Source organism: Thamnophis sirtalis, unplaced genomic scaffold (genome assembly GCF_051295495.1).
Source record: "Thamnophis sirtalis isolate CommonGarterSnake01/CBP01778 unplaced genomic scaffold, rThaSir2_p1.2 scaffold_6, whole genome shotgun sequence".
NCBI classification, from domain to species: Eukaryota; Metazoa; Chordata; class Lepidosauria; order Squamata; family Natricidae; genus Thamnophis; species Thamnophis sirtalis.
The window spans coordinates 130,697,952-130,720,955 of NW_028261386.1; the positions used below are offsets into that span (position 1 = coordinate 130,697,952).

At 38.9% G+C, this 23,004-nt stretch overlaps 1 protein-coding gene across 2 annotated transcripts in view; it reads left to right on the forward strand.

Moving 5' to 3' along the window:
• Nucleotides 1–15,785, forward strand: part of GCLC (glutamate-cysteine ligase catalytic subunit) — a 31,661-nt gene extending 15,876 nt beyond the window's left edge. For both annotated transcript variants that reach the window (XM_087718963.1, XM_087718964.1), the window contains 10 exons: nucleotides 1,433–1,507; nucleotides 4,459–4,575; nucleotides 6,055–6,193; nucleotides 6,587–6,699; nucleotides 7,907–7,999; nucleotides 8,769–8,873; nucleotides 10,334–10,415; nucleotides 10,544–10,647; nucleotides 13,157–13,277; nucleotides 14,152–15,785. In XM_087718963.1, coding sequence (XP_087575089.1) covers nucleotides 1,433–1,507; nucleotides 4,459–4,575; nucleotides 6,055–6,193; nucleotides 6,587–6,699; nucleotides 7,907–7,999; nucleotides 8,769–8,873; nucleotides 10,334–10,415; nucleotides 10,544–10,647; nucleotides 13,157–13,277; nucleotides 14,152–14,357 — 1,155 coding nt within the window. In that variant the 3' untranslated portion in view covers nucleotides 14,358–15,785. The remainder of the gene's footprint in view (nucleotides 1–1,432; nucleotides 1,508–4,458; nucleotides 4,576–6,054; nucleotides 6,194–6,586; nucleotides 6,700–7,906; nucleotides 8,000–8,768; nucleotides 8,874–10,333; nucleotides 10,416–10,543; nucleotides 10,648–13,156; nucleotides 13,278–14,151) is intronic.
• The last annotated feature ends 7,219 nt before the right edge of the window (nucleotides 15,786–23,004 follow it).

The following is a 23,004-nucleotide window of genomic DNA, read 5'->3' on the forward strand; positions in this document are numbered from 1 at the left end:
TGTTCAATATATGGCTAAAAAAGGCAACATTTTGCTCTTTACATTTGAATACAAGTAGTCCTTGGCCTGCAAGCATTTGTTTAGCCACCATTCAAAGTTACAACAGCACTGAAGAAAAAGTGGTTTACGACCAGTTCTTGCACTTATGTCTGTTGCAGCATCCCCATAGTTAGGTCTTGTGGCCCAGCAGGTGCCGTTGGAGCTGCCACCAGACTCCGACAGCGAGGGGCCCTATGAGTCGGCTCTGGAGGATGTGGAGGACCCTGGACAGGGTTCCGACTCCGAGCAGGGCGCAGAGAGGCTGGTTGGCCACCAGGAGGCACCTGAGCCTTGGACCAGTGGGGAGGAGACAAGGGAGAGTGAGCCGGAGGCCAGTAGTGAGTTGTTCCTTGATGCACGCCATCAAAGAGCTACTAGGCGTCAGGAACAATTACGCAATTACAGGAGGTGATTGTACTCAGCTAGTGGTCATTAGGCTCCTCTCCAAACTATAAAAAGCCACTGGTGCACACGCCCCTCTTTGCAGAAGTCAACGCAGGATTGAATGTCGGAGGACATTACTGTGAGCTTGGCAGGCTGGATTGCTGCCAAGCCTTATCTGTGTTTATTGCTGCCTGAGTTTGTCTGAGTTGCTGCCAAGGTCCTTATCTGTTTGTTATGCTTGGCTTTCAGCCACCGAGGTCTTGGTGTCTTGCTATTAAAGTACATTCCAGTTAAGCTTGTCTCAGCATTCGTTACTGGACGGAGGAAGGGGGTCAGAACAGTTAGGTGATCAAAATTGAGGCGCTTAGCAACTGTCATGTATTTACAAATGTTGCACCACTCCAGAGTGATGTGATCGTCATTTGTGATCTTCCCAGCCAGCAAAATGAATGGGAGAAGCTGGATTTGTTTAATGACCGCATGATTCACTTAACAGCTGTAGTGGTTTGCTTAACAACCATGGTAAAAAAGGTCATTAAATTGGACATGACTCACTTAACCACCTCTTTGCTTAGCAATGGAAATTCTGGTCCCAGTTTTCAAAACTCGAGGATTACCTCCACTCAAATTGTCATAAATCGATTTGTGATTTGGAACTGAACTCTTGAGAGAGTCTGCGCAGATACTTTTCGTTTTGGGGGAAGAAGGAAACGCAGGAGTGGAATTTCTGTGCTTATCTTTGCAAAGAGAAATATGTTACGGAACAATGTTGAAAAGCAAAGAGTGCATATAGTAGTGTTTGTTACGCCTAGTAACAAGAAGATTCTGGAAGGAAGAAAAAGGCAACTTAATTCCCACTGTATGATCTCAGATCTGCAGGGGGGGAAAAAACAGTCTTGCAGTTAAAAATTCAGTGGACCCATTTTTTATACAGTAATTTCTGGAAAGTGCAATAACATTGACATGCACTTTTAACATAAATCATGATACATTTTTATTCATTATACAGGTAACATTCCAGGCCTGCAGCGTTTTTGAAGCAAGATATCTTTATGATCAGCTAGCCACCATCTGTCCCATTGTGGTGAGTGAAATCATTTTATTGTTGTATACATTTTTATTCAGAGACCCACTTTATTGTATTTATATAAAAACTCTTTTTAAAGTGTTTTTTAAAATATTAAAAAGCACGTTCATTGAGGCAACCCTCAAAACAATCAGTATAAGATTTGTAAATTAGGAAGGAGGGAAGGAAGAAGAGAAGGAGGGAAGGAAGGAGGGAATGTAGGAGAGAAAGAAGGGGGAAGGAAGGGGGAAAGGAAGGAGAGAAGGAGAAAAGAAAGGAGGGAAGGGGAAGGAGGGAGGGAGGGAAGGAAGGGGAGTAGGAGAGAAGAAACGAGGGAAGGAAAGAGGGAGGGAGGGAAGAAGAAGTAGGACCGTTGTAAGATAAGATGGATCTATGGGATGTTAAAAAAGCAAACTTCAAGTATATTGTTAACAGTAGGGAAAAATTGTTATAAATACATATTATTAATAACAGTTATGAGATCATATAATTGTGAATGTATATATGAAATTGATAAAATAAAATAAATTTATTAAAAAAAAGATTTGTAAATTAGTGGTGATAGTTTTATGTTCAGTAAGTGAAGCTAAAATTTTCCATACTTGATGAATTGTATGGAAGGAATAAAAGAGACCAGAGAAGTTTGCAAGCTGTTGCTTAGGGGCTGGAGGAGAAAATACATCAAGAGGTAGTGCAATATTTGTTGCCATGACCATGTAGCACATTTTACGTTGACCTAATCTTATATCCTCAAAAGTACTGTCAGCATAAGAATAACAGAGTTGGAGAGGACCATGGAGGTCTTTTAGCCCAACAGCCTGCCCAAGCAGGAGATCCTATACCCGGGATGGCGAACCTATGGAATGCGTGCCACAGGTGGCATGTCTAGCCATTTGTCAGGGCACGTGAGGCGTCGCCCTGTTAGCTGGCCAGCACGCATGTGTGCGCTGGCCAGCTGAGTTCAGCCTTTTTTAAAGACATTTTTTCCCCTCTCTCCGGGCTCCAGAGGCTTTATAGGAGCCTGGGGAGGGCGAAAAGAGCCTGCCCCAGCCCTCCCTTCCCGGAGGCCTTCCGGAGGCTTCCCTGAAGCCTTCAGAGGACTAAAAACGGCCCTACGAGCAAACCAGAAGTCACTTCCGGTTTGCTCATAGGGTCAGTTTAAGCCTTCAGGAGGCTTCCTGTGGAGGACTAAAAACGACCCTATGAGCAAACTGGAAATCACTTCCGGTTTGCTCATAGGGTCAGTTTAAGCCTTCAGGAGGCTTCCTCCGGAGGACTAAAAACGACCCTATGAGCAAACTGGAAATCACTTCCGGTTTGCTCGTAGGGTCATTCTTTGCCCTCCAGAGGTTTCAGGGAAGCCTCCTGAAGGTCCCTGAAGCCTACTGAGGGCCTCCGGGGGGGGAGGCTGTTTTTGCGTTCCCTGGGCTCCTATAAAGCCTCTGGAGCCTGGGGAGGGTGAAAAAAGCATGCAAAAAAATGCATGAGCACCTCTCATGCGCACTGGGGGATCATGCATTGCATTATGGGTGCAGAACACCCGCGCACGACCCCCCTGTGCTCCCCCCCCCTTATGGCACGTGAGCCAAAAAAGGTTCACCATCACTGTCCTATACTATTTCAGATACATGGCTGTCCAGTTTCTTCTCCCTCCAGTGATGGAGCATTCACAACTTCTGGAGGCCAGCCATTCCATTCATTAATTAAGTAATGGTTAATTGTTCTCACTATCAGGAAATTTCTTCTCCATTCTAGATTGGATCTCTTCTTAATAAGTTTCCATCCGTTATTTCTTATCCTATCCTCAGGTGCTTTGGAGAATAGGTTGACCTCTCTGGCAGCCACTTGGATACACTGCTATCATGTCACTCCTAGTCCTTCTCTTTGTTAGATTAGCCTAGACATACCCAGTTCCTGCAACCATTCATCATGTTTTTAGCCTCCAGCTCCCTAATTATTTCTACTGCTCTTCTCTGTAGCCTTCTAGTCTTATCGCCTTGTTTTTATCATGGTGACTAGAAATGGAGACAGTATGCCAAGTGTTATCAAAGCAGTATAAAGTTGTACTAACACTTTGTCTGCCCTTGATACTATTCCTCTGTTGATGGCTTTTTTTTTTTGACACTGCTGGCTCATATTTAAATTGTTGTCCACCATGATTCTTAAATCCCTGTCCCAGTTGCTGCTGTTGAGCCAGGTACTTACCTATTTTGTCCCTGTGCATTTGGTTTTTCTTGTCTAAGTACACCTAACTTTTCATAGTTCTTACAGATTCATAATGTTCACTTCTCAAACTTGAGGTAGGCACCATATTGGGACTGGAGGGAGACATACAGTAGAGTATATTATCCAGTTAGAAAAAGAGACTGTACAGTGGAAGGTTCCACCACAAAACCGCGGTGGACAAAAGCGCGCTCGACGAAAGCGCGTACGTGACGTCATCACAGCGCGACGAAAACATTGCGCTGTGAGCGGTAAATTTAAAATTAAAGCGAAAACCTTACCCTAACCCCCCTAAACCTAACCCTAAACCTAACCCTTAACCTAATGCTAAACCTAATGCTAACCCTTAACCTAACGCTAAACCTAACCCTAACGCTTAACGTAAACCTAACCCTTAACCTAAACCTAACCCTTACCTTTATGTGAATCGGCTTGCTTTAATTTTATTTTAATTTAATTTAATTTTTAATTTTTTTCGTCGCGCTGCTGATGACGTCAGGTACGCGCTTTCGTCGAGCGCGCTTTTGTCGACCGCGGTTTTGACGGGTCACGCAGTGGAAGATGCTGACTGGAGTGCAGATGGGATCTACTTGGCTAGTAAAACAATTCGTAGTTATTGTAAATAATGGCAATTTGAGGAAGACGAGCAGAGCATCATTGTATTCCAGGATCATCCTTGCTTAGGTTTCAATATGGTATTGCATTCGTACTTTGTTACATTACATTCTCCCCAATTATTCTTTTAGATGGCTTTAAGTGCTGCAGCTCCTTTTTACAGAGGCTATGTGACAGATATTGATTGCCGTTGGGGAATTATATCTGCATCGGTAGATGACAGAACAAGAGAGGAGAGGGGTCTCGAGGTATGTGAGACCTTCTCAAATGTAAATCCGTGGTTTCTCTATAGTGTGCATTCTTGATTACAGAGTTGCAAACCCATTGATTAAAAATGCTTTGATCATTTCTCTTAGTATGATCTTCATATAAAATGCCCTGTGTTTTTTACATTTCTCTGGTATTTATTTTAATTTCCCAGGGGCAGAATCACTGAAACAGTTTTTTTTTCTCCCAAATAAGTGTGTGAAAATGTGCATGTGATTAATCTGGTCCTGAAGTTGGATTGAGCAAGAGAAATGAAAAATAGAAATATATATGGCAACTGAAATTATCTAAGCAATAGCACTCTCTTTGCATCAGGGGGTTGTATTTTGCTTTTCTTAAGAAGAGGACATTTAGCAGATGTGAGCAAAGCAGATTAAGGGTTTGCAAGAGTGGTTAGCCTAGGGGAGGGGTGTCAAACTGGCGGCCCATTGGCTGGATGCATCACAGGCAGGCCACACCCACCCCACCTCCGCGAAGGGGAAAAATATGTGTCATGTGTCATGCAATGTGACACAGCGAACTTGACACTCATAGTATTCATGCTCTCACACAAAAATATCTTTCACTCCTTGAAAACTTACCTAATTAATTTTAAGCGTTTTGCTCATTAAGTATTTTTTTTGTTATTTAAGTCTGTTTGAATTAGAAAGCGAAGACATTTTCATATCTACTTTTCTTGGCAATGCTGAATGAAATGGTTTCCCAGTGCTTATTTTTGAAATACGTTTTGGCTTTCCCACCCCAATTGACAGTCCTGGTATTCCTGTAATGAACACCAGGGTCAAAACCTGTTTGCTTTCTAACACAGATAAAGTTAAATCAAATTAAGCCATAAAAAAAATTGAGGAATTGGAATACAGAAGTATGAAACTCGTTCAGCTTTATGCATTCTGATAATATTTTGTTTTAGATTGGATTTTGACATACTCTTTGGTGTACAATTATTCTCATCAGGGTCTGAGTATGAAATAAAAATATTTATTTATATCAATATTCATTATTGCCAATACCAGGAAATAAAGTTAGTAAAATTCACCTGGATTTGGTTGAATTTTAGTACTTGCCTCTTACGTTTTATTATTCTAACTGTATCTCTAACCTTTTCTAGCATGGCGATTGAAGAATGCTTATTGATCCATAGCTCACTTGTTAGATTGATTAAGGTTTTCTTTCATTAAAAAGGTTTATTATCTTCCTCTCTCCTACTTTTTTCTTAGTAGATTTTATTTTTCTTTTCGCATTATGGATTTGTATCATTTAGTCATTTCATAATGTTTGTTAATTATTGTTAAACACTCTTCCACCCTCTCTTTGTATGAATAGTCCATATTACTAAATAGTTAAACTATTGAAAAATATGTTTGCAGTTTTGGTTTCAATGCTACATTGACTCAGTGTTATAGTATCTCTTGCAGATAATGACAATAGGTACTAGACATTTTTCTTCTTAAATTACATAGCCATTGAAGAACAACCGTTTCAGAATCAATAAATCCAGATACGATTCCATAGACAGTTATCTCTCAGAATGCGGTGAAAAGTACAATGACATTGATTTGACAATAGATAAAGAAATCTATGAGCATCTAGTAAAAGAGGGTAAGTATTTAAACCAGTGTGACAACGAGGCTCCATGCCTCTGTCTTGTTTTTTCCCCTCCCTTAATCAGACAAAATCCTTAAAAAGGACTACTTGTGATTAATTTAAACAAGCTGTTCTTGAAGTATAACACAAAAGCAGCATTAGATATGCTAGTTAATTTTCTGCCGTGATCCCTCATCTTGAAAGCAGTTTATTTTTCCTTGATTGAACGAATGAGTCGACTATCACATTTCTTATCAAACTCAAAATATTTCATTCATGTGTTTGTGGTGACTGCTTCATCTCTCCTCAGCTCTATTGAGTTACTGCAAGCAAATAAATGTGCACATTATATTTAATAAACTGGATTGGTTTTTTAACAATGGCTATCTCAATTTCTTGGTTTTGTAGGCATCGATCATCTTTTGGCACAACACATTGCTCACTTATTTATTCGCGACCCTTTGACGCTGTTTGAAGAAAAAATCCATCTGGATGATGCAAATGAATCTGATCATTTTGAGGTTATATTGTTATATTAGTTTATATTAAAAGTTGTACATAGTTTGTTTAATATACCATTTGTTTTCTAATAAACAGGATCAAAACTACAGCAGCCCTTAGTTGTGCCAAATAATTATTTCCTGCATACATGTTTCTTCAGGGTTTCTTAAATGAGAGCTTGCAATTATGCATTTCATTGCATATTTGAACACAGATAAAAATCCCGTGTTTAAATTATTCATATCAGTAATGTGACAAAAACGTTTAATACTTACTCAGTTTTCAGAGCATAGATGAGTGTGTAATTTAGGGAGTGTGATATGAGTTGACTCCATACGAAAATGTAGGAGACAAAAGGATAAAAACTGTATATTTGTTGGAAACATTGGCCTGGCCAAGACTACCAAATTCTAATTCTCAGTTGTGGAAAATCAAAAACAAGTGAATAAGTACAGAACCTTCCTGTTATTTCTGCTCATCCTATGATTGGACAGGGCTGGCATGACCCAATTTCTATCAGTACAGGTAGCATGCATTTATATCTCCTAATAAAAGCAAACGAAATCTGAGAATATATCTACATAAAGCTAGTGCTCACTTACCAACTACTTTTTCAGCAACATTTCAAAGTTGGGACAGTACTGAAGTGATACTTACTTGCATCACCCACGCATGATCATGATTCAGGTGCTTGGCAGCAAGCTTACATTGGTTGTGGCATCCTGCAGTTACATAATCATAGTTTGCAACCTTCCCTATCGGCTTCCCAAGCAAAGATAATGGGGGAAGCCAGCAGGAAGGTTATGAGTTCCTCCAGTAAATCCTCCATGCGCTTGCACGCACCCCACCCCACATCCTCCATCCCTGGACTTCCTGAGCTTGTGCCCCACTGCGGTATCTTCCCCAAATCTGTGTGGCCTACATTGCACCTCTGATGGGACTCCCTCCACTTCCCACTTAACAACCCAGGCATCTTGGGTTACAACAAAAACTAGGTCTGCTTGCTATCCCAGTCCCAATTACCGTCATAACTCAAGGACTACAAGCTGTATAGTATTCTAAATATTTTCAGTCCAAAGTCTCTTTCATGCTTTGTTAGTGCAGTTGATGCAGTTTTGCAGCTTATTGTTTTATCACGAGTTCTCAGAAGTATTAAAGTCTTGCTTGCTATGCTGAACGAGTAAAGTTACAGTTATAGCCTAACAACACCTATTTGGTCTCCTGCAGAATATTCAGTCAACAAATTGGCAGACAATGAGATTTAAGCCTCCTCCTCCAAATTCAGATATTGGATGGAGAGTTGAATTCAGACCAATGGAGGTAAGGACTAAACATGCTCAGTGGCTTACGTTATGAATGAAAACTGTAGCACATACTTTAGTACATTTGCGTCTTTTTGCTCATGCTTTCTATTTTGGCATTTCCATGATACACATTTAAGTATCTTGATAAGTTATGCAGTTTACCACCACTACAAACAGTGATTGCCTGCCATCGATTCTAAGTCTGGGATAGTCTTAATTTCAACTGCAATTATAATCAAATCAGAAAGAATCACAAATTCCATATCATTCCTTAATCATGTTTTCTCTCTGTAATGCTGCAGTGGTTCTGAAATACCTATTTTAAAATATTGATGTGCAAGTGTTATCAGAAGTTAATATTGGTGATAATTGGCAAGAGAACATGTAACAGCAAAATCCTACACAACAGTGATTCTCAATCTTTTCTTCACTATGGACTTGTAAATACCTTTTGTGACCATGGACCATGGCTTTGGCCCCCAAGACTTAACTCAAGATTTAAATCATAACATTTCTTCAAGCCTTTCCTGTGATGACCTCGTAGCCCTTCAGGGGTCCAGGGACCACAGGTTGAGAACCACTGCTATACAAGAATATCTAATCATACCATTAGTTGGTTTCTGGAGTTCTGTTTTGGGAAAACTTGCACAAAAAGGTATAATCTTGATAATATTTAGCAAAAAGTCAGATATCTCAGTCTTTATCAGAATCTATGATGTAATCTTTCTGGGTTATGTACTATAGATATACATCAACAAGTCTAAAAAAACCTTTTCAATTTCTAGGTCCAGTTAACAGACTTTGAAAACTCAGCATATGTTGTGTTTGTTGTATTGTTAACTCGAGTCATTCTCTCATACAAATTGGATTTTCTCATTCCTTTGTCGAAGGTAAGAGTGTTTGTGTAATACTTATTTATTTTTCTTCTGTCCTGCCAAATCAATAGTCTTAAAACATTTTACAACACAATCAACAAAACAATGTATACTGTATTTTTCGGAGTATAAGATGCACCTTTTTTTCGCAAAAAACGGGCCGGTTTTTTGTTTGCCCTCCCCCCGGGAACACTCTACAAGCCTCTTAAGGGCTATTTATGCCCTTAAAAAAAAAACAGGCCCATTTTCGCAAAAAAGGGGGCCATTTTTGGGAGGTTTGCAGAGTGCAAAAACTTTTTAAAATTTGTCTCTTCAAAACCTTGGTGCATCTTATACTCCGGTGCATCTTATGCTCTGAAAAATACGGTATATGAATGAAGGCAAATATGCATGTCCCGGGATAATGTTGCAAGGTCCAGTCTGGGACGGTCACCAGGACTAGAGTTTTAGTCTTCCGAACTTTTGGACTTGGCAACACAAAGAAACAATAGCCAACAGCGTAATAGCCAGCCATCAACACCCCAATTAACTTTAAGTCACACACAACCAGGTACTATGTAAATACTGAGCATATAATACGCAAAGCACACAATCTGGTGAGAGAGAAGTTCCCCGAAGATGAACTCCAGCACGAATCCAAAACTTGGAAGACTAAACATCTAGTCCCAGTGGCCAACCCAGATTGGATCCTGCAAACGCATCTGTAACAGTTAAAAAACTCCTTGGCAAATATCAATACATTAAAGCAACCAAAGTTATAATAACGCAAGGAAGACTTAACAATAGCAATAATGAAAAATAAATCACAACAAATCCAAATAAAATAACACAAATATAATTAAATATAAATACTGCAATTTACAAAATGTTGAACACTGTTCAACTCAAATGTTATTTGGAAACAAATTACGTTCTAGGAAGGTTAGAAGAGAATACTACACAAGGCCACAGCTGCCATTCTTAAGCACTGTCTCCTGTTAAATTGCAATCTTTGGTAGCAAGTAAATTGTTCTTATTCGCTCAATTGTTTATACAAGCAGTCCTTGCTTTATTACAGTGATTAGGATCCGAATTTATGCCACGAAGTGATGATGTTGAAATATTTTTTCTTTGTGATTAATCTAAAATTTACTCTAAATGGGATTTTCTTAATTATCAGCATTTAATTTAGTGAGGGAATTACTGAAAAATTAAGTAAATTATTTCAAGGGTTTAGGTGCATGTTTGAAGATAGATCGGATAGCCATTTCATAAGACAATGTTGGGTTAGAATTCCAGTTGTAATCATAGAATTCTGCTTCATCTTAATTTTGTTTTACATAATCATATTTAGTTAGCTATATATATCTATCCAAAACCAAGGAAAATATGCTCTAAAGTGCAATTTATGAAATCTGACTAGAAAGTTAACTACACTTATTTCCGTTTTAGCAAGAAACCCAGGGTAACATTATCTTCTATTCCCCCTTTCTTAGGTGGATGAAAACATGAAAGTAGCTCAGAAACGGGATGCCGTCCGCCAGGGCATGTTTTATTTTAGAAAAGATATTTCTAAAGGTAAGTGCTGTTTATTTTCTGGTTGGTTTTATTACATTTGAGTATATAAAAGTATAAAATAAACGTAAAACAAATTGGCTTCTTTGGATGCTTCGTTCTTCACTCAATCTGATTTTTTTTTTTGACAGGTGGCAATGCTGTAGTGGATGGATGTGGTGCAACTCAAAATGGTACAGAAACAGACGTAGAAGAATATACGTTAATGAGCATAGATACAATAATTAACGGAAAGGTAAGATCAGCTATTCATGCAGTTTTCCACATTTTATAGATTTGATGAAGAGTTAAGATTAAGAATCAAGGTTGTGGTCTAAAGTAAGCAAGTAAGAAATTACAATCTTGGTCTTTCCTTAGCCGAGGATAGCAATCATAAGAAAATGACTTAGCTTGATTTGGCTTTTAAGAGATCTTGAACTAATTGTTATTTTAATATGTTAATTTCAGAAATGAACTGAGGCAGGGAGGAATAATTTTAAATGACTATCCTGCAACCTAGGGAGTAACAATACAGCTGTATATACTTACAGATTCTTTTAAGCCTATGAAATCTAGATATAAAAAAGGCAATTATTGAGAAAAAAGAACTAGGGGGAAAAACTATACAAAGAAAGAAGAAACAAAATTTGTGAACCCTTTTGAATTTTTGACAATTGCAAATAGTTTTGTAAACTTTTTCAGCCAGGTGATCATACACAAGTATTTTCAGAGGACCTCAAAGATCTCTTTTGTTCCATCCATGCCACACTTCCACATAACCTATGTTGTGAAGATCAGATTTTGGTAGTGAATACCCAAAATTTTAATCTTGAAATAAGGGCTGGACTTCCCACATTCACACCTGATTGAAACACCTGCTCTAATTTTCTCTTCAAATGAAGTGATAATTCTAGAGGCGCTTATACCTTCCCCTCACAAATACGTAGCTTTGGCTCAGAAATAAATGAACACGTATAAAGTTTCTGTTTAACTGGGGGTTTTGTCTAGTTTTAGGACTTTTGTAGGGAACAGAGAACTATTGAAAATCCATAAAGGTTCACAAACGTTTAAGCACCATTGTACAGAGGAAATATTCCAAATAAAACAGTAACATCAGTTTAGTAACCCTCGGTTGTCATCTATGCTGGCCTTCAATAAAGCTTGAGGTGAAATCAAGCGGATAATTTTAGATCTTAATATATAAAAGGACTGGTTTAATATTTCAGACCTGCTACAATAATCTCATTGTTCACCTGTTACCATCCCCTAATATTTTTGTAATATCCAGGCGCTGCCCTAAAAGGCATACCTACCCTAATATTCCACCTTCTTCCTGATAGGGAGATACAATCTGTCCTACCAAGAACACTTGTGCCTATGTTCAGACATTAAAATTGAAACAGTTCAGTAGGAATTCCAGAAATGCTCTTTCTTGGAAGATGGGCCTAATCTCTCCTCCAGTCATAAATTACTGGAATGATCCCAACTGCATTTCCTATTAAATTATCTTCTTTTAGGAAGAAAAGTCTTCCTAAAAGCGGCCAAATTCGATACCAGCAGAAGAGGTTAGAAACAAATGGATCTGAGCATAACTTACGTATGCACAGTTTCTGCTTTAAACAAGACACTTCTGCTGGATATTTCGTATTCTGGCTGCCTTTGGTATACTATTGTGTATAAATGTAAAAGCTACCTAATTATTTGAGTGACTTGTTGCCTACTTGAACAAGGTATATAGGTTTACAGAACATATTCGTACTTCTTTTTTGCAGAGATGATGATTGACAGGGATTATTTGAGCTGCAGCTTAGGTATTGTTATGCAAATGTTCCCTCCTGTACCTGCCGATTAAATACTATTATCACTATTTTACACAATGGGAATAAGTGAAAAGCAGACTCTTTTGAGAGACTTAAGTGTTGCGTTGCTCCTTCTCTGATGCCCAGTAGCCAACCAGAAAATTATCCAGCAGCTGACCTAAGTCTCCCTGGATCCTGCTATTCAGTAATACAGACACTGATTATATGTCAGTTGTCATCATTTTAGCCATTGTCTATCCACTGCAGGATGAAGGCCTCTTCTGCATGTTTCCAACCCATACAGTCTTGAGCTTCCAAAGGCAGCCTGGTTTAACCCGGTGATTAGCAAATACCAATAGCAGTTAGACTTATATACCGCTTCATAGGGCTTTCAGCCCTCTCTAAGCGGTTTACAGAGTCAGCATATCGCCCCCACAGTCTGGGTCCTCATTTCACCCACCTCGGAAGGATGGAAGGCTGAGTCAACCTTGAGCCGGTGAGATTTGAACCACTGAACTGCAGATTGCAGTCAGCTGAAGTGGCCTGCAGTGCTGCACCCTAACCACTGCGCCACCTCGGCTCTCATGATTCTTGGCACCCTCCAGCTGCCATGGGTAGTTGCCCCAGGGCCTTTGGGGAATGAGGGTCGTTTTTGAGGTTGCATTGGCCACGCTGATCTAGTGTGGGTTGGCAGATGTGATTTGGTGTTAGTCTGCAGTATCCATCCGATCTCCCCTATGACATGGGAGACATGCCATAGTATTAAGCATCATGGAAAAGTCTTTATTTAAAATATACATTCAATGAAAAGCATAATCTATTTTGTAGGCCCACCAATGTTAATGTTTTCATATCCTTTAGAGGGCGCTCTTGTACCATATCAAAAGACGAGGGCTTTTTATAATATTGAAATGGAAAAATAAATGTGTTAGCATTTGTATTTCAACACCGGCTTAATTTTCACAGGAAGGGGTATTTCCAGGATTAATTCCAATTTTAAACTCTTACCTTGAAAATATGGAAGTGGATGTGTATACAAGATGCAGCATTCTAAACTATCTGAAACTAATAAAAAAAAGAGCATCAGGTATGAATAAACGTTTGATGTTATTCGCAGTTCCCGATTAATGCTTTTTCGTTTAGTGAAGGTTCAAAGTTACAGCGGCACTGAAAAAAAGGGACTTACGACCATTTTATGACCATTGCAGCATCCCCATGGTCGTGTGATCAAAATTCAGACCCTTGGTAACTGGTTCATATTCTGATTGCTGCAGTGTCCCAGGGTCATGTGATCACTTTTTACCAACTTTTGACACAAAATCAGCGGGAAGCCAGATTCATTTAACAACCGTGTTAGTGTTTCACTTAACAGCTGGGGCAAGAAAGATCATAAAATGGGGCAAAATTCCCTTAACTTTTTCGCTTAGCAACATAATTTTTTGTGTCAACTATGGTCTTAAGTCAAGGATTACATATCTATGGGTTGTCAAGTAGGAAAAAAATGGTGAGATATAATATCTAAAGGCCCAAGTCTGGAATTTACATATTTCTGGTTTAATTTATTCCATCTCTTATATATTAGCTCCTATTTATAAATGAATACTTGATTTCCCCTTAAAAGTCTAATGATAACTTTGTTGTTTTAATTAACATTTTGTCCATTATTTATTTTGTCCATGATTTTATGTACAAAAATAATACCCTTTACAAAAGTATACTCAGAAATTCCTGTTATTGTTGTTTCTTTCATTGGCAGATCTGTGGTGAAAAAACGTATTCAGCTCATTGAGTTTACAATATAGTATAGTAAAACTAATGCTTTACTCTTAGCACCATTGAATACTCTTTGAATGCAATATGGAAATTTAAGGTGGCATTTTAAAAGTAAATGGAAAGTTATATATTCATATGGGGAGATAGTGAAGTTGATTTTAATGCATATTGTATGGCTTCTCCACTAGGTGAATTAATGACAGCTGCTAGATGGATGCGAGAATTTGTTGCAAACCATCCAGAATACAAGCATGATAGTGTGATCTCAGAAGAGATGAATTACAGCCTGTTGTGGAAATGCAACGAAATTGCAGAAGAGCAAGTTGAATGTCCTGAGTTGCTTGGAGTGGGCTTAAATAAACTAAAGTACAGTGGAATTAAATCTACTTCTTAATGAAAAGTTTTAATTTGATATGTAATCTGTAAAATATCTAAAGGAAGACTAGTCACACTACTGCAGTTTCATAATGTGAAGATCAAATGGTTTTATTACACTATTCAATGGCCAATCCCAGCTTTCTCTTAAAACTTCCTACAGTAGGTACATTCTTCTATTTAAGGTTTATACTATGTACATGTAAATAATATATATTTTTGATTTAATACTGGTGTATTTTAGTATCATACTAAAAGCCATTGTGAAACCAGCTTATACCTTTTTACATACTTAATCTGGAAAAATGTGCTGTTTATCAAACAGCTTTGTAAATGTAACATATTGATTCTTGTATATTATCTGCATTCCAGAGCTGAATGTTTACTCTGACCTTTGTTTTCTGGAATGCAGTGAATAACCTACTGTATTTTTTAAAAATCAGAATCTGATTCATACTTTTCTGTTCTGCGGTACAAAAATGGTGCAATCTTAATCTTGCTGAAATTAGTGCTAGAAAACTTAACTGACATCTATAAAACTACATTTGTAGTCATAGCTAAATTCACAGGTTTGGATTTAAGTAGATCTTGGTCCCAGTCCTAGTAGGATTAATAAAAAATACTTCCTCTTAAATAACTGGGTGTAAATTAATATGTTCTTGTTGCTGGAAGCTCCTGGAACGTTTTGCATTATGTGTTCTTAATTTCAGATTTCAAACTCCATGAAAAAGACATGACTGTATAGATTAGTAATCTGAGATGCAAATTTATTTTGAATTGAAATCCACATCCTTTTTGATCAAAGTGTCCTTTAAAAAAACATTATTTTAGCTCCAATGTGTTTTTTTAAATAAAATTCTATTGACATAATGTACAGGAATTGAAACGCACTCGGACTAGACTTCCTTTCCAGTTTTTTTGGTGTGTGAGGTAGTTGGTCCGATATGTGAAGAGGTCAAGTTATTCTTACTTATTTTAAAACAAACATTGCTAAATCTGAAGCCTCAAGGGCAGCAGTTTGGGTTATAAAAAAATAAACCAAATATGGCAAAACAACCAGCAGAATGTGTACAAGCCTTTAACACCTCTTGTGTGATATAGATGTACCCTTCAAATTTTTCCCTGCTATATGGAAAGAGAAATCATGAAAATGTCTGAATGTTTATGAATCAGGAATCTGAAATAATATAGGAACTGTAGAAAAATACAGCCACTTTTTACTGTTGTGCATTTAAAAAAAAAAAGATTTAACCCAAAGGTTTTTAATACTACATTGCCTAAATGATGACAGAGTAGTGAGTAACTTTGCAGCAAATTGTGGAATTGAAATCCGCAGTAAACTATGCTATGTATGAAAGTATTTTTTATTTGATCGTCCTAAACTGCTCATAACCTGATTTCCCAGGATCTGCTTCTTAAAAGAGACAGCAATAAAATTCTTCCCCTCGTGTTTTCTTTATAGTATGCATCATTTAATGTATCCCCATACTAGATATTTTTAATGAGAGTTTTAGTTTAGCATTTGAAGGCGGGGCCTTAGATCTGCCTGTGCCATTCGCCTGCACTAGAAGCCAAAAACTATTTCTGCTCCCAGGTTATAATTCTAACAATCTTTGTACATACAGAGTAAAATGAAGGTTCTGCCAACAAAAAACTCCGAACAATTCAAGTCTTGAGATACTATTCAACTTTTATTAATGTCAGGTAAAAGTCACATATAATTATTCTTCTGTCTAACATTCCAAGGAAGTGTTTTGTTTTAAACAACATACAATACATGGAACTGAATGGAAGAAGTTGCACCCTATAAATGGTGGAACATGATTTGGTGGAAGTATTAGTGTAACATTGCCAGAATAGAGATTTCCTTCACTCCCCTCGTGGTACATATTTTAAGATACGCCAATCACGTGACTGGAAGGTGGTAATAAATTTTCTGGATTCTGATAATTCTGCCATACTTTTTTCCATGCAGATATTCCGAGGTGGCACAGTGGTTAGAGTGCAGTACTGCAGGCCACTTCAGCTGACTGCTAACTGCAGTTCAGCGGTTCAAATCTCACCGGCTCAAGGTTGACTCAGCCTTCCATCCTTCCGAGGTGGGTGAAATGAGGACCCAGACTGGGGGGGCAATTTGCTGACTCTGTAAACCGCTTAGAGAGGGCTGAAAGCCCTATGAAGCGGTATATAAGTCGAACTGCTAATATACCTTTTTTCATTATAAAAATTTGGCTATTCCACCCTAAGAAACCTGTGTTGAGAGCATTTTCCCCCCCAATACAGGCCTTTGAGGAATAGTAGTGATACTAGTATGGTTGCATTTGGGTACAACCAGCCGTATGTCTGAATCTCAAAAGTCACACTGAGTGTCAACTCTACAGTTGACACTCCGCAGGAAAGCTGAACTGGACTGAGATACAGAATCTAGAAAGTCTGGTTGCGTGTTATCTTTGCTCCTCCTGATGCTCCCATTGAGTCAGGAAGGAGTCAGCCTGAGCATCTCTTCCTGATGCAGGTAGTTCTCAACTTGTGACCAATGGCTTAGTGCCCATTCAAAGTTAAGGTGGATCCCAAAAGCTATTTATGATGTCCCAAAGTTACGGTCGTTAACCTGTTGCATCTCCTTTCTAAGCTTTTGAGAAATGCTTGTTTCTTTAAGAGCTGCTGGAGATTTCATTCAAGGCCATCTCTGCTCTGGTGTGAAAGAAATGCTGGTCTAAGGACAAAGTAAGATTTAATGTGTTTTGCTTGAGTTGTAGTTTAGTCAAGAGCCCATCTGGATTAGGTGGAAGCCAGGAGGTTCACACAAACCCTTTTTTAACCTTTTTTTTTTTTTGTAAATGTCTTTTATTTTCATTTTCGTACAGTCACACATATACTGTACAGAACCGGGGCCATATAACATTAAACAATAAACACAGCCATTCCTCTTGTCAATAATACCCCCCAAAATACAAACCCAATGTACCACTTCGACCCTCCATACACCCTTTCTTTCGCCCCCCTCCAACTTTCCATCTTCCCTCCAACATTCCCGTTTACCCTACTTCCCCTCCCCCTCTACCACATCTCTCTCCCGATACACTCCCTCCCTTCCTTCTCACCCTCCCTCCCGTCCTCTCTCCCACCCTCTCTCCCCCTCTTTCTTCTATCCCTCTACTCTTCCCTTCGGTGTATTTCTACTATCTATTAATATATTCAGCTTGTCCTATTTTTACACTGGAATTAAAGAGCAACAGTATACAAGTGCAATCGTGTTACTTTAAAATCTAGCACATACTATATATCCTCCCTCCCCCCTAAGACCCCACCTCCTTTCCCCCCCCCCCACTTCCCAGAGCCCGTACACGGTGTAGCTTTTTAACAAACACAGTCTAAAATATATTAAGACAAAGGAAATTAAAAAAAAGAAAGTCAATAACATCTCTGCGTTGAACTCAGATTCTTCCTGTTGCACAAACTTTGAGCAGTTTAAATTATTCCTAATCTTAAGCATAGGCTATCTGGAATTTCTTAGTCCCGTATTTGTTTTGTGTATAGTCAATCCATTTTTTCCAGTCTCGTTTATATCTCTCATTTGAGTGGTACCTTTTTTTTAACAGAAGGAGGGAGGGAGGTAACGGAGCCCTTTAAAGCAGTGGTTCCCAAACTTGGCAACTTTAAGACTGGTGGACTTCAACTCCCAGAATTCTCCAGCCAGCTCAGCTGGCTGGAGAATTCTGGGAGTTGAAGTCCACAAGTCTTAAAGTTGCCAAATTTGGGAACCACTGCTTTAAAGGTCTGTAGCATTATCAAAATAAGGACTAGGCACCCACTTTGAGCCCCTCGAGCAAAAGGAAGCTGCCCGTTGCTTTAATTGTGATTTAAGCTGTGGTTAAAGAAACTAATGGTATGTGGGAACAACATTGGAAGACGGGAGGAAGACAACAGTCTAATAAATATGACTCTGAAGACGGAGGGGTGGTGAAGAATGTCTCCCCTAGTTTTTGGGGAAAGTAAAAGTCAGGAAAGGTACTTTCAGACTTGCAAAATTAATACAACTGGAAAAAAAGAGCTAATAATCCTGGTTATGGTGATGGTCTGGGCTACCTTGGAAGGCTAACAAAACCCGTAGTTCCATGTGATATGCCAAAATCTGATCTCTTAAAATATTTGACTCAACAGTTTATTCTTTGCTGCAATTTTTTCTCTCAAGTTATAATTACTGTGAAGAGGTGGGATTAGAGAAACGCCGTCCCTAGCATTATGATAAAATGTAATTAATATATTCTAATAATTATTCCTGGAAGTTACCACTTTGCATGAGAGTTACATACAAAGCATTTTTTTATATTTAGGAATTCCACTTTGCAGTAATCGGACCCAACCTAGTTAAAACGATCTGTAACAAACTGATTCCTTATAATAGAGCAAGCATTTTTATGCAATGTATTGAAAATAAACAAGTGAACCCAACAAAAAGTCCTGACAAATAAACTTTTCTTGTTCATCTTGGCCAATGTTAATCTAAACATTTAGAATTAGATTGCCTACTCATCATTGTAAACATATTTCTTTTTCTGGAGCTCTAGGGGGGGAAAAATGCAAGTTAAGGTAATTTCACCTACAGTCTTAAGAAATGGAAATTCAGAGATAGTTCCTGGGGTCATTTGTTTAATGTATGAGGTTTGTTTAATGTGTGGGAGGGAGTGGCATTATACATACTATGAACGAATGACATAAAATTAAAGGAGAGAAGAGAGCAGTTTTGACAGGTCAAAAGAATATCAATGCCTTATCATTTGCAAACCCTAACCATTACATTTTAAATATTTAAATCAAATGAAATTGCTCTGTGATTAGAATTGCTAGAAACCAGGGAGGTATTGATTTCAATTCTCCATCACTTCAGTAGATAAAAGAGTTGACCTGCTCCAGGTCCCATCCATTAAGTAGGGTGATCTGATGCGATCTAGGAAGTGGATCTGTTACAACATCTTCAGTTTTCTTCTGAATGAGCCTCAAAAGGTTCAGCTCCAGGTGGGATGTACATAGACTACCTAGATTCCCACCAATTGGGCTCTGTCGACCCTTGGGACTGGCATCCCCTTGGGTATATCCAGCCGAAACAGCTTCCATGGATCGCCGTACCGAAAACAGTGGCGTCAAATTTCCATGGAAGTCGCCTATACCCACGATTGGTGAAGAGGCGTCAAGTACAAGTACAAGTACAAGACTACCTAGATTAGGGATTTTACAGTTGTGAGTCTACCTGTAGATCACTGCTTTTTCTTTCTAGCTTTATAACCTCGTTTTTTAAAAAAAATAATTTTGAACACTACAGAGTATCAAGAATTGAGTGACCTTAAAAAGGTGAATGGTGTATAAACAAGTGATATCTTCTAATAAATCAGCCAAAACCTTTTCCTGGTTTTCATGACCCCGACTGTTTATTTACAGCTTAATTTGCAGTGACAGTTTAATACATTTGTTTAAATATACGATGGGAGAGGGTTGCTATAACTACAAGAAAGAATTGTTCTGGCAAAGGCAGCTTCACATTGAATGGGGCAACTTAATTTAAAAGGAGAGGGGGAGTCAATCGTTTCCTTAAATTCTTCACTTTAATGGTCTCTTCGAAATAGATTAACCATACCAAATATGCAGCTAAAAGTACCTCAATGGTTGTGTGTAGATGATTAATTTTGGCATCATATTTTTGAAATAGCCCAAGATGATTGTGCCTCGGATGAATCAATACATTCACATGTCGCTAACTGGCAGTTTTCTGGAATAGGGCAAAATGTTTTCCTCCATTAGGTATTCAGGTTTCTAGATCTACGCTGAAAAAAATATAATAATCGGAGTTTTTGGTACAGTATTTCTTCGTTGGCACTTAATGGTGATTTGGGTTCGGTTCCACCACAAATCCGCGAAGCCCTTATCCGCGGAGACATAAGCGCGAAGACTAATTCACGCCGTTCGAAGCGCTAAGGAAAAACGCGACCCTACCGCGATGACATAATCGCGGAGGGCAAATCCGCGCATTCCCAAGCACTCAGTATCCTAAATCTAACCCTAAAACAAACCCTAAAACAAACACCTAAACCTAATCCTAACCCTTACCTTAATTGAAATCGGCTTTCTGCCGTGGTGCCATTTTAAAGCGCCATTCTGTTGCCGCGCTGTTGTCACGGCGGTGATGACGCGCGGTGATGACGTTGCGGCTTTAGCGACGCGATTTTATCACCGCTATTTTGACGAGCGCGGTTTTGTCGTGCCACGTTTGGGTTCTTACAATCCAAATCAAGTTGTCTTAGATATGGTAATATAGTTTTAATGTTAAAGTATTGACTAGTGACAAAATCTGGTAATAAGTGCTAAGGCAAACATATAAAAATTATATACATGGCAAAATCTTATATTTTAATAGGCCACAAGGGGTTTTTGTTGTTGTTTTATTTTGGCCATGTGTGGAAAGCTTTCAACAGGTACCTGAAAGAAAATAATCAATAGACCATAACTTTGCTCCAACATAAATATTAATATGCTCCAAATAAGATTGTTTTCTCCACAGCAGAAAAGGCAGGACGAAAACATGCATAAAGTGGGCATGTTTTTAACGCTGCATCTTTTTGCACCCAAGGCCACCCCTTCCATTAATCAAAAGAGAGAAATCCACCATTGTAGAAGAGTTGACGGGCTTCAAAAGAACACAAAAGACCTCTGGATTCCATCCATTGTGTGAGGTGTTAGTTAGAATACAACTGCACTCATTGGTTTTGAGGTTTATTTAATTTGTATGCCGCCCTATTCCCGAGGGACTCAGGGCGGCTCACAATCTCAAAGGGGAAGGGGGTACAAAATAGAAAGACAAAACAATGTAAAGTATAACAACAATCACAAACTTCGAATGGGGCTGGAACAGCCAGGTCTTAGTTGCTTTGCGGAAGGGTGGTAAGGGTCCGGATCTCAATGGGGAGATCGTCCCAGAGGGCCGGAGCAGCCACAGAGAAGGCTCTCCCCGAGGAGTTGCCAGCCGACATTGGCCGGCAGATGGAATTAGAAGGAGGCCTAATCTGTGGGATCTGATCGGTCTTTGGGAGGTAATCAGCAAGAGGCGATCCCTCAGGTATCCAGATCCGGAGACCGATGGGCAGCCAGTGCAGCTCGCGGAGGATAGGTGTGACGTGGGTGTACCAAGGTGCACCCACAATCGCTCGCGCGGCTGCATTCTGGACAAGCTGAAGTCTTCGAACGCTCTTCAAGGGCAGCCCCATGTAGAGCGTGTTACAGTAGTCCAGTCTGGCAAAAGATATGACCCAGGAGAAACAACTAAAATGCCCACAACATTTTATAAGCCTTTGAGATCATATCTAGGGACTGAGTTGCACTTCAGCGTGACCCGTCAAAACCGCGGAGGACAAAATCGCGCTCGACGAATGCGCGCATTTGACGTCATCACAGCGCGACGAAAAAAATAAAAAATTGAAATAAAATTAAAATTAAAGCAAGCCGATTCACATAAAGGTTAGGGTTAGGGTTAGGGTTAGGTTAAGGGTTAGGGTTAGGTTTAGAGCGTTAGGGTTACGTTTAGTGTTAAGTTAAGGGTTAGCGTTAGGTTTAGCGTTAGGTTAAGGGTTAGGTTTAGGGTTAGATTTAGGGTTAGGTTAAGGGTTAGGGTTAGGTTTAGAGCGTTAGGGTTACGTTTAGTGTTAAGTTAAGGGTTAGCGTTAGGTTTAGCGTTAGGTTAAGGGTTAGGTTTAGGGTTAGATTTAGGGTTAGGTTAAGGGTTAGGGTTAGGTTTAGGGTTAGGTTTGGGGGGGTTAGGGTAAGGTTTTCGCTTTATTTTTACATTTTTCGATCACAGCGCTTTCGTCGAGCGCGATTTTGTCCTCCGCGGTTTTGTGGTGGAACCGCACTTCAGATGTTATTGGACAACTCCTGCCATTAGTGGCCATGGTCCATGGACTCTGTTAGAGGTGATAGTTTCACACTATTTGTGGAACTGCCAGCTCCGCATCTCTATTTTATATAATGATGAGCTCATTAATTTCTTCCCAACCTCTTTCCTAGTCCATTGTTTCAATTCATACATAACTAAACATTATAATTTAACTAACTAACATTATAATTTAAGCAGTAAATAGGAATTCCATAAAACATTTGAAAAATTAAGGACACTAAATTCATGTACATTTTTTGCAAGTAATCTGTATGCATAATTAGAAATCTGTATTACTATTTATTAAATGTATATGCCACCCAATGTAATGATAGAAGCCCAACTCTGGGCTTCTTACATTATATTACATTATGTAATCATGAGTTGATGAATGAAGCGGCATTTCTATCAATAGCATAAATGTTTAAACTTAAATCCAATATGCAGTAGAACAGCAAGCTAGCCCAGTCGAGGTTTTTCCAATCTCTGAATGCAAAACTTTTTTTTTATTAAAGTATTTTTATTAGTAAAAGAAAAATACAACAACCAATAACAAAAGACAATACAACATCCACTGTTTCGCTTTACATTTGACTGCGTTTCAAGACATTCCCATAATATCAAAATCATTATAGTCATCAAAGGTTAGGTATCTTCTCCCCTCCCTCCCTCTTTCCTTCCCTTGTTTCTTCTTTCCCACTCCCCTTCCCTCCCTCCTTCTCTCCTTCCCTCCTTCCTTCCC